This window comes from Mytilus californianus, unplaced genomic scaffold (genome assembly GCF_021869535.1).
Source record: "Mytilus californianus isolate M0D057914Y unplaced genomic scaffold, xbMytCali1.0.p SCAF_1, whole genome shotgun sequence".
Lineage (NCBI taxonomy): Eukaryota > Metazoa > Mollusca > Bivalvia > Mytilida > Mytilidae > Mytilus > Mytilus californianus.
This window is the reverse complement of record NW_026262581.1, coordinates 94711021-94723642: the sequence shown is the minus strand read 5'-3', so window position 1 is coordinate 94723642 and position 12622 is coordinate 94711021. Positions and strand designations below refer to the sequence as shown.

Below are 12622 nucleotides of genomic sequence, written 5' to 3'. Positions count from 1 at the left end.
GTTGCGAATTGACCACCCCCCCTCCCCTTATTTTTGCAAAAAAAAATAAAAAATTTGAAGAAATGTTCTTTTTAATAATTGAAATCTGAAATGAGAAAAAAATTGTCCCCCACCCTCACAATTTCTTTTTTACCCCCACCCCCCTTTTTCCAAAAAGAAAAAATTCTTTCCCTCAAGATATGGTCATAATCTCAATTCAAATTTCCAATGGAGTTTGCAACCATAATTACCCATTTAAATCCATCATAAAAGTCTTAAAATAGAAAATGACATACATAATCATGGCTAAAATTAATATTCCTTAATCAGCATTTTTAATAGTAACTTCTAAAAATAAATTGACAGCCAATCACCTCAAGACAATACAACATTTTATACATAATTTAAAAGCAGTGTAAGGGAGGTAATCCAAACTTAACATTGTACTTTTAAGTAATTGTCCATTAACCAGGAAACCCTTGATTTTCCCCCTTTTTTGCCCCTTATTCCTAAATGGTTTGAGCCACTACCCTCCAAAGCCAATCCTAACCATCCCTTTGTGGTATGGAAGCTTGTGGTCTAATTTCAGAGAGATCCATACAACTTTCCACAAGTTATTGTCTGGAAACTAGAAAAATGCTTATTTGGGCCCCTTTTTGGCCCCTAATTCCTAAACTGTTGGGACCATAACCCCAAAATCAATCCCAACCTTCCTTTTGTGGTTATAAAACTTGTGTTAAAATTTCATAGATTTCTATTTACATATACTATAGTTATTGTCCGGAAACCAAATGTTTTTCGGACGACGACGACACAATACCAATATACGACTGCAAAATTTTTTGCGGTCGTAAAAAAATTGTTACCTTTATTCTTCAAATTAAAAATGGAACATATTAATAATTAATCCCCTTTTGGGCAATTAAACAGAACTCTATCGCATAATAAGTGCTATCTTCCCAAATGTGAAATGAAGCTATTGAGGAAAGTTCTCATTTCATAAATAAATCATGGTTTCCAAAAATTAATGAAACAATAGTACAGTAAATTTTAACATTTCTAGAAAATGAAAATGAAAATACTTAAACCTTGATTTTATAGCAAAGTTCAATATCAGTAACATAACAAAAGGAATAGGTTCATGAAGGGTCAATATTGGCCCTATAATTCCGTTATATTTAACTTCAATAAAAATATAGTAGGATGACAAAATATGTAAAAATATCTGATACATGCAAAATTAACAAGCTCTGATGTATAAGAACACTTATGATGTCTGACTGCTAATTTTTATGGAGAAAATCACAATTTTGTCAAAATTTTCCTTATTTTTGCTTCAAACAACATTGGCCACATGATTATTTTGTTAGGATGTGTATCTTATCCATATACATCTTTGCATTACAAATATATTTTGGTCTAAAGGTGTGGTCAATGTCTTATAGAAGGAAATTACCCTTACAATTTGCATATAGACAGGCAATAGTGAAATACCATAAAATAAAATATACCTTTAAAGCTATCATCATGATCATGGATAAAACAACCAGCAGACAAAATAAACTGCTTCGCTAAGCGCAGCTGGATACGCCCGCAGAGGTCCAACCCTGAACAGTTGGGGCAAAAATGGACACAATATTCAAGCTTGATACAGGTCTGAATTTGGATTGTAATTAAATATTTGACATATTAAAGGTTTCTGAATAAATGTAGTCAAAGAACTTGAAATTGGTTATATGAATTGAATTTATATTCAATTAAAGATTTCTTGCTGTTGTGCAATACACTGTGCAGTTGCGCAATACTAAGTAAATAAACAAATAAAGTTCAATTTCTTCTTAATGTCATATTTGAAATTTATGAAAATCAATAGGGAGATTACATCAATAGCTATAAATAATTCACCAAAGTTTCATGAGAACTGATGAAAGCATTTTTGAGTTATTGTCGAAAAACTGGAAAATCCCCCCTTTTTTAATGAATAAAACCCTATAACTCAGAAATGTAAAATCTAAAATTTATAAAATTCTAAAGGGAGCTTACATCAACAGATATAAACAATTCACTAAAGTTTCATGAGAACTGCTGAAAGCATTTTTAAGTTATTGTCAGAAAACTGGAAAATCCCCCTTTTTTTATGAATAAAACCCTGTAACTCGGAAACGTAAAATCTAAAATTCATAAAAATCGAAAGGGAGCTCATGTCAATAGATATAAACAATTCACCAAAATTTCTTGCAAGTTGGTGAAAGCATTCTTGTGTTATTGTCAGAAAACTGGAAAATCTCCCCTTTTTAATGAATAAAACCCCAAAACTCAGAAACGGTAAATCTGAAATTTATAAAAAACGAAAGGGAGCTCAAGTCAATAGATATAAACAATTCAATAAAGTTTCATGCATATTGGTTAAAGCGTTTTTGAGTTAATGTCCGACATGTTGACGACGGACGGACGGACAGACGGATGGACGGACAGACGGACGGACAGACGGTCAACGGTATACCATAATACGTCCTGTAAACGGGCGTATAAAAAGGGTTTGGTTAATCATGTAAATTCCAATATTTATGGTTGTAAAATAAGGTGTTACATAGGATAATATAACGTTAAGTTTTTAGGACCAAATTAAGACCTTTGTGGCTCTACTATGAATTATATCTGAAATTTACAAAATGTTTTAATTATCCAATTTTATGAACAGCTATATTACCTGTCTAACTCTCTCCATGTCAATCTCTGCTCGATGTAACTTTTCCCAACATAGATGTTTATTACATTTTCTTTTCGCTGCCCTACAGAATTCACCAGTTTCTTCAAACACATTGGTGACTATGGGACAACCACAAACTTCTTCTGTACCTACCTGTAACAAGTAAATAACAGAATGATTAAATCTACATAGATATACATACAAGTGAAATTATCAGACTTTGAAATCAGAGTTCTAATTTATGTGATGCTAATCCTGTGCCTAAGCAAAAATTGTATTTCAGTTTTTATATACAGGTATTTTAATAATATAAACTGAATATATTGCTAGCAAATATAAATAACTCACATATCTATCTACAAGAGTGACACACAGAACACACACATATCATACTGTCACAAGTTGGCAGTTACGGTACATGTACAAACAGTAAAATTAACAAGCAAAAAGCCCGATATTCATGGAAGTCGATGATCCCCATTTTAAACAAGACCAATACTGGACACTGGACCTGCATCGCTGCATGCAATTGATTGAGGTAATATGTTTACTGAAGCATACCTGATCATTCCCTTTCATTTTCTTTGTACAATAAAAATATGTAAAATTTCAAACTATCAGCAAACAGGAAGTGGCTGCATGGCAGATGTTCAAATTTCTTACAAGCTACAATTCAACATTATCAAGCTGCAGACCAAATATAAAATCATTCCCTTCCATAGAAGCCAAGAAAAGTTGGGGGAAAATTTCATTGGATAATAAGTGTTGTGAAAGTTCAAACTATCGACAAACAGGATGAGTTACAGATTGAGTTTACGTTGGTTCTGCCCTGCTGATTTTTGCCGAAATTACGGTCTTTGAACTTATGGACTTTTTTTCTAAAACCCTTCACATATTGAGCTGATTGTTAGTATGTGAGTCTACTATCATGAATTACAGATAGAGTTTCATTTAGTTCCGCGATGCTGATTTTTTGATGACATTACGGGCTTTGAACTTTTAAAATTTTCACTCCTAAAAATGACATTTTTGCCACTCTAAATGCTTTAGTTTCAGAGATATAAACCAAAAACTGCATTTTACCCCTATGTTCTATTTTTAACCAAGTTGGCCATGATGGTTGGAAGGCGGGGTCATAATTTTGTTTAAACTAGATACCCTAATAATGATTATGGCCAAGTATGGTTAAATTTGTCTCAGCAGTTTCAGAGAAGAAGATTTTTGTAAAAGATTACAAAAATTTACGAAAAATTGTTAAAAATTGACTATTAAGGGCAATAACTCCTAAAGGGGTCGACTGACAATTTTGGTCATGACAACTTATTTGTAGATCTTACTTTGCTGAACATTATTGCTGTTTACAGTTTATCTCTATCTATAATAATATTCAAGATAACTAAAAACTGCAAAATTTCCTTAAAATTACCAATTCAGGGGCAGCAACCCAACAACAGGTTGTCAGATTTGTCTGAAAATTTCAGGGCAGATAGATCTTGACCTGATAATCAGTTTTACCCTATGTCAGATTTACTCTTAATGCTTTGGTTTCAGAGATATAAGCCAAAATCTACATTTTACCCCTATGTTCTATTTTTAGCCATGGCGGCCATCTTGGTTGGTTGGCAGGGTCATCGGACACATTTTTTAAACTAGATACCCTAATGATGATTGTGGCCAAGTTTGGTTAAATTTGGCCCATTGGTTTCAGAGGAGAAGATTTTTGTAAAAAGCTAACGACGACGACGACAAAGGACGACGGACGCCCAAGTGATGAGAAAAGCTCACTTGGCCCTTCGGGGCCAAGTGAGCTAAAAATGAACCTAAATCTATTTCAAACACTCACTGCTCATCTTTAACCTACCTTGGGTTCCTTGGTATGTTCTGGGCATAATACTTTAAGCCTTTTACAATACACTTTTTGCTGAATATTGTAGAAGTCACAAAACATAGAATTGCCTTCTATCCTTGTCTTGTATATAGATCCAAATGATGTCTGGGCTTCAAACTAAAGAAATAAAGAAAATATTTCAACTGTGGGATGTTTGTTCATAGTACTTCAGTGGTCATATTTTATGTTTTTTCTAATTTAAACAGATTTACCACCTAACTTTCATCTGCAATTTTTTAATTTCAAAATGAAGAAACTTTACATAAGATGAAAATGCTCAAGATATTTGGAGCAGATAGTATGAATATCAAAGAGTATGACTTAATTGTAGACTAGGAGCCCTATTGATCAAGCTGTAAAGTGTGAGCTGTTTAGTTCATCTTTTGTTATTATTTACATCCACTCATATCCCTTCCCCTCCCCAAATTGATCTTAATTTAAAAAAAAAACACCATACCTTGGCAAAGCATTTTTCCATATGACGTAAGGCTCCTTTCTGATTAAGCTCTACACCACATGTAACACAATAAACACTTAACTCTGTGTCATCCTCTTCAGTTGGCTATAGCAACAAATGAAAAGTTATAATTAATTATAAAAAATAGGTTTCAAGATAATAATAACATGAATAATGTGACTAATAATACAAATACTTTTTTTCTCAGGGTTTTATTTTTTACAACATGTTCACATTTTTTGCAGATACTGCAAAATTGATCCCATAAAAATTCCCTATTTTTTCGTTCTTATGAAAATACAACTTTATCACTTGCACTACCTTTAGTATTAACCAGATATGTCCCAAAAGATCAGAGTATTTAGCATTTGGAAGACATGAAATCAGGCCATTCATTCAGCAAATCAGTTGTTTGAATGGAATACTACTGTACAAACGTAACCTTGTCCTTACAAATGGAGAAGGGTGATTGCATCCCCATGGCTACATCATTAGAATCAGTAGAGTGGTATTGTATTCAATGTTGAAAACAAACATGTATATTCACATTAATGTCTTGTGGCCTTTCATAGATAGCAAAGCTGACTCACTGATGATGTTTTACACCAAATCTCCAATATAAATGATTGATTAATTGAAAGTTGCTTTACACATGTGTGCAATGCCAAATATTACCTGCATATTCAAGAAAAACAACTTGAAAATAATTGAAAGGTTCCGTTTGGTAGATGGAACTGTTGGAGAATTATTTCCTAAGGAATATAATGGTTTGTCAGTGTGTATTTGTACAAAGATTGATAGTACAAAGCCATTAATATTAAATGTTTCAACAAAAAGAGGCAAAAGATACCAAGGGGACAATAAAAATCATAAATCAAAGAAAAACAGACTATACCATGGCTAAAAAGAAAAACAGACTATACCATCACTAAAAAGAAAAACTGACTATACCATGGCTAAAAAGAAAAACAGACTATACCATGGCTAAAAAGAAAAACAGACAATACATGACTAAAAAGAAAAACAGAATATACCATGGTTAAAAAGAAAAACAGACTATGCCATGGCTACAAAGAAAAACTGACTATACCATGGCTAAAAAGAAAAACAGACTATGCCATGGCTAAAAAGATAAACAGACTATACCATGACTAAAAAGAAAAACAGACTATACCATGGCTAAAAAGAAAAACAGACTATACCATCACTAAAAAGAAAAACTGACTATACCATGGCTAAAAAGAAAAACAGACTATACCATGGCTAAAAAGAAAAACAGACAATACATGACTAAAAAGAAAAACAGAATATACCATGGTTAAAAAGAAAAACAGACTATGCCATGGCTACAAAGAAAAACTGACTATACCATGGCTAAAAAGAAAAACAGACTATGCCATGGCTAAAAAGATAAACAGACTATACCATGACTAAAAAGAAAAACAGACTATACCATGGCTAAAAAGAAAAACAGACTATGCCATGGCTAAAAAGAAAAACAGACTATACCATGGCTAAAAAGAAAAACAGACAATACATGACTAAAAAGAAAAACAGAATATACCATGGTTAAAAAGAAAAACAGACTATGCCATGGCTACAAAGAAAAACTGACTATACCATGGCTAAAAAGAAAAACAGACTATGCCATGGCTAAAAAGATAAACAGACTATACCATGACTAAAAAGAAAAACAGACTATACCATGGCTAAAAAGAAAAACAGACTATACCATCACTAAAAAGAAAAACTGACTATACCATGGCTAAAAAGAAAAACAGACTATACCATGGCTAAAAAGAAAAACAGACAATACATGACTAAAAAGAAAAACAGAATATACCATGGTTAAAAAGAAAAACAGACTATGCCATGGCTACAAAGAAAAACTGACTATACCATGGCTAAAAAGAAAAACAGACTATGCCATGGCTAAAAAGATAAAAAGACTATACCATGGCTAAAAAGAAAAACAGACAATACATGACTAAAAAGAAAAACGGAATATACCATGGTTAAAAAGAAAAACAGACTATGCCATGGCTACAAAGAAAAACTGACTATACCATGGCTAAAAAGAAAAACAGACTATGCCATGGCTAAAAAGATAAACAGACTATACCATGGCTAAAAAGAAAAACAGACTATACCATGGCTAAAAAGAAAAACAGACTATACCATGGCTAAAAAGAAAAACAGACTATACCATGACTAAAAAGAAAAACAGAATATACATGTACCATGGCTAAAAAGAAAAACTACAAAATAACAAAAAAATAACAGTACAAAAAACTTCACAGAAAACTATTGAATGAGCACACAACCCCACTAAAAATCTAAGGATGATCCCAGGTGCTTCAAAAGGGTAAGCAGGTTCTGCTCCACTAGTGGCATTGGTTGCATTGCTAATGGGAAATAAAATTTTGTGATAATTCACATTTCAAATTGCTAAATAAAATATTACTAACATCTTGTTCATTAATAATAGCATGTCTTGCCCTTTCAACAATAGCATCTAATTCTTGATGCCTGAGATCAAGTTCTCCAATTCTCTTTCTAGTTTCTAACTGCTGACGGCGAATCTTCTCCAGTGACCGTTTATTATTTTCTTCTGATATAGAAGGGCTATTCTGCCACTGCTGTATCTTTGGAGGTAATAATTCATATATACGACTGAAAAGAAAAATTCTCTTACTGGTAGAATGTACATCAAGAAACAATTAAAAAAATTAAATATGTAAAATACATCATGACTTATAACAATGAATGTCCTAAAACTCTAAACCCATATTTGGAAATATTTCAACTGCTGTAATTCCATTAGTAGTCGGTCAACACACAAACACAAACCAAAATTCTGATTATTTTTCACAGTTACTGCAATGAAAGGTAAAGGCTACATATTTTATAAAATTTTAAAAGTCCAACATCCAAAATTATTTCAAATAGTCCAAGTACCTTAGTTCTGACAGCAGTAGGTAAACAGGTTCACAACCAAACCTTAATCTTAACTTTTATTTCGGCAAAACACTGGGGTACATATATGTGAGTTTATAGTCACACCAGAAAAAAATAGGTTGGACAAATAAAAATTTTATACTTCTCTTAAGGGTCAATGTACAAAGACATATCACAATTGACTATCAGTTGAAACTAAAGTCAATCCATTAATCTGGCACGATTTATAGAATAAGTTTAAAAACTAGACAAAGATAAAGGCTCATGGTAGCTTGAATATAGTGCAGCAAACATTAAATTTGGTAAACAGTGATAAGTACAACTTAATATAGTTGAATCTGACAGATACATTTGATGCCCTGCACTAGTTATGATTTATTGTTGTTGTTCCTTTCAAACTTCCTGCTCAAGTTTTGCAATGTTAAAAGGAAAAAAAAAAACATGTGAATGTTTAGTGCCATATCCAATTAACAATTCTTCTTGATGAATGTGGGACTGATGTAAAAACACTAACTGAAAATTCTATTCATTGCGTAATAAGTCATCATAACTGCATGTTTACTTCATAATGTAATGACAAAAGTAAACTAGAATTGCAATTGACTCGGGTCAGGCAAATTGCATGATAACTTACTGGACTATTGGTCATGAGGGCATAAAAATGACTATTAAATAACTTCCACATCTTGTCATTTTAAGAATTTTTTGTGTTTTTTTATCATTGTAATAATTGTGACCAAACATGTTTCACAAAAATAAAAATTTGCATCTTAAATTTTTGAAAGGATTACTTTATTAAACTTTCCATGAAATCATAATAATAAATCTCCCATTTTTGAAGTATGTCCAGTGCACAATGTTTTATCGATATTGTCAACATTGCAATGTCTACTGTATCATGTCTTTATTGTGTTTACTGTGTATTGTATCTATGGCTTGTGTTTACATTGTTTACATAGTAGACATTCCGATGTTGACAATAGCGAGTCAACATCATGTTTATATTGTAAATCAAGTCTAATACCTTTGTGTTTATATTGTTCACATAGTAGACATCATGATGTTGACAATAGCCAGTCAACATTGTGTTCATATTGTATGCTTAGTCTATACCTTTGTGTTTATATTGCTTACATTGTAGACATCAAGATGTTGACAATAGTGAGTCAACAAAGTGTTTATATTTTATAACACCTTTGTGTTTACATCGTAGACATCGCGATGTTGACAATAGCGAGTCAACAATGTGGTCATATTGTATGCTTAGTCTATACTTTTGTGTTTACATCGTTTACATTGTAGACATTGCAAAATTGACAATATCGTGTCAACAAAGTGTTTATATTGTATACTGAGTCTTTACCTTTGTGTTTACATTGTTCACAACGCGATGTTGAAAATATCGTGTCAACACTATGATTATATTGTATACCAGGTCCTTTGTGTTTATATAGTTCACATCGTCAACATTGTGATGAAGACAATGTCATGTCAACATCCTGTTTATATTGTTTACCGAGTCAATACCTTAGTGTTTACATTGTTCTCATCTTGTAAGAAATAGAAAAAAAATCAAAGTGTGAGTCCCCTAGCTAAGCTTATGTTAATGACAATACCTTCACTAATTATTAATTCAACGGTATGAATTAATAATTATTTTGTTTATTATGCATAAGAAACTAAAAAATAAAAAAAAATAAATTCATGTAATTAAAATACTTACATGTATATTCATGAAACAGTTATGTTCTTTAGGCATTTTAACTGCCATATTACTGCCAAAAATAATTGATTTTTGTTTACACTTTTAAAATTTGATATAATTGTTTGATAAGCAATAATTGAAAAATTAACAAGGAAAGTTGCCTTTTATTGGCAATACCTCCTATAATTAGCCATAAATGTAAACGATGTAAACCTGATATCATTAATACATTGTAAATATCATGATGTAAACGATGTAAATAGTATACAAGAGTTCATAAAATATAAATGATGTTGATATGATATCGTGAACACTGCAATGTGAACGATGTAAACACGATATTGATAATACATTGTAAGTATCGCATTGTTAACATTGTCAACATTGTAAACAGTATAAAAGAGTTGTTACAATGTAAATGATGTTGACACGATATCATGTAAACTTTGTTAATATTGTGATGTAACACTATATTGTTACTACATTGTAAACATTGCCATGTTAACAATGTCAACGATGTAAACAGTATATAGTTTTTACAATGTAAACGACGTTAACACAATATCGTGTAAACATTGTTAATATCGCGATGTAAACACAATATCGTTACTACACTGTATTCATCACGATGTTAACGATGTCAACCATGTAAACAGTATATAAGAGTTCTTACAATGTTAATGATGTTGACACAATATCAAGTAAACATTGTTAATAATGCGATGTTAACAATGTGAATGATGTAAACAGTATAAGAGTTCTTACAATGATAAAGATATTGACACAATTTGTGTTAACATTGTTAATATCGTGATGTAAACAATGTAAACAAGAAATGGTTACTACATTGTATACATCGTGATGTTAACGATGTTGACAAGATATCGTGTTAACATTGTAAATATTGCAATGATGACAATATTGTTTTTACATTGTGCATTGGACATGGATGCCATTTTTGTCCATTGTTTGACCATCAGAATAATAAATGAACCAAAAATGTATGAGTTTCAGTCTCGTCTGATTTCTGTATTACCTTTTAGCTAATTTCATTCCACAATTATCTGAGCAGTATTTAGAGTGAGGTCTTGCTGCCTCTATACAACCAGGTCCATAGCACTGTTTTGGCTCATCTTCATCATGGTGTTGTTCTCGTACATCTTCAATCTCCATATGACGATTTTTTTTGTGATGATGAACTGATGAACTCTTATCTTTTGTTTTCTGCCATATAAAATATAAATAAAATCTAAATTCACCTGTAGACAATGTTTATACTATCTTCAATCTTAATGTACAATGGTTTTTCCTGGACAATTTTGTAGTTCCATTAAATGATATACACATGAAAAAATTATATTTTTTTTGTATAATGCATTTTTGTTACATTCAAAGTAGCCATATACATTGCTATAGAACTCATGCAAGTGTTTGAGCATATACAATCTCTTTAATCATACTTATATACAAAGTTCTGAAGTCTGACAAATATAAGCACTTGTATGGATTTATGTATTTGAACATGAATGCAGATGGAACCACACATTCAGTAGGGGCAAACTAATAATACTCCTGAATGGCGTAATATGCTAACTTATTAATAACCTTTTCTTTCTCCTTGCGTCCTCTCTTTTTATACTTTTTCTTTGGAGATGGTGTTGACTCAGAAGAGCTTCTTTTTCTGCCTCTTTTCTATAAAACAAAAACAACTTAGTATACTGATATTTTCTTGTCCATATTCATAATAAACAGATAAAAATTGCCATGATCAACAGTACTCCAAGAATTCAACATGACTTTAATGTGTACATATATAAATATTCTACATTTTTAACTACACAAAAACTCTTTCTTTTATTGGTTTAACTCCTGGGAACAAGAGTTATCTTTGTGATACCTTCAATTATGAACGCTTGAGGTTAAAACAAAGAGAATATTTAATCCTGAAAGGAATAACTTTTCAAGAGGCATAAATCATGCAATGTTAAAAAATTAACCCTTGGTGGTGGGCTAAATCCAGGAACTTAAACAAAGAATGATATTTATGATGATTTTTTTGTAATCTTGCTTTCCTTGGAAGCCAGATCACTCACTGGAATGACACAATACTGTGGTCAATGTTAGATTGTAAAATATTCTTCACATATGTAGCCTATATGCATTCCTCATGCCGTCTCATTTTATGTGAAATATAAATGCAAAACTAAAGAACCAAAATTGGCAGTTTTAATAATCTTTCATTCTAAAACAAGATAAATGTGGAATGTGTCCATGGGACACAGATGATGCCCCCGCTTGCATATCATATAAAGATATAAAGGGACATAACTGAAGAACGGTAAAAGTGACGCTACCCAAATCTGTACTTGATCTGAGTTTTGTGGTAATAAGCATTGTGTATAAGTTTCATAACATATGGTTGAGGCGAACTAAATTTAGAGAACGGAAATAAAATATTCAGCAATTTTTATGTTTATAAAGGGGCATAACTAAAGAACCGTAAAAGTGATGCCACCCAATTTCGAACTTAATCTGTGTTTTGTGGTAATAAGCATTGTGTATAATTTTCATAACATTTGGTTGAGGCAAACTATAGTTAGAGAACGGAAACAAACTTAAAAGAACACAAATTTGTAATTTAAAAATTATTTCAACTCAATACAAAGTACAAATTGTCCTTTTTTTATGTCCAGTGTTCATCCCATTCTAAATAATGTGTAGCAGAATTGTCTTGCCTTCTTACAAAACCAATATTTGAACCTGGTGATGTATTTAGGGTCATGAGAAGCAGAACAACTGATGTATTGAGGGCCATGAGAGGCATAAGAGGTGATGTAACTGAAATGATACATATAAATTAAAATCAAATATTCAAAATAATAACAAAAAACTGCAAAATTTTATTAAAACTACCAATTCGGTGGC

At 31.6% G+C, this 12622-nt stretch overlaps 1 protein-coding gene across 3 annotated transcripts in view; it reads right to left on the bottom strand.

Moving 5' to 3' along the window:
- The window catches only part of LOC127710440 (CXXC-type zinc finger protein 1-like), a 47746-nt gene that overhangs the window by 940 nt on the left and 34184 nt on the right, over positions 1-12622 (bottom strand). For all 3 annotated transcript variants that reach the window (XM_052216292.1, XM_052216283.1, XM_052216302.1), the window contains 6 exons: positions 11303-11389; positions 10734-10921; positions 7503-7707; positions 5035-5139; positions 4551-4694; positions 2690-2842 (listed from right to left, as the gene is read on the bottom strand). In XM_052216292.1, the coding sequence (XP_052072252.1) occupies positions 2690-2842; positions 4551-4694; positions 5035-5139; positions 7503-7707; positions 10734-10921; positions 11303-11389 (882 nt within the window). The remainder of the gene's footprint in view (positions 1-2689; positions 2843-4550; positions 4695-5034; positions 5140-7502; positions 7708-10733; positions 10922-11302; positions 11390-12622) is intronic.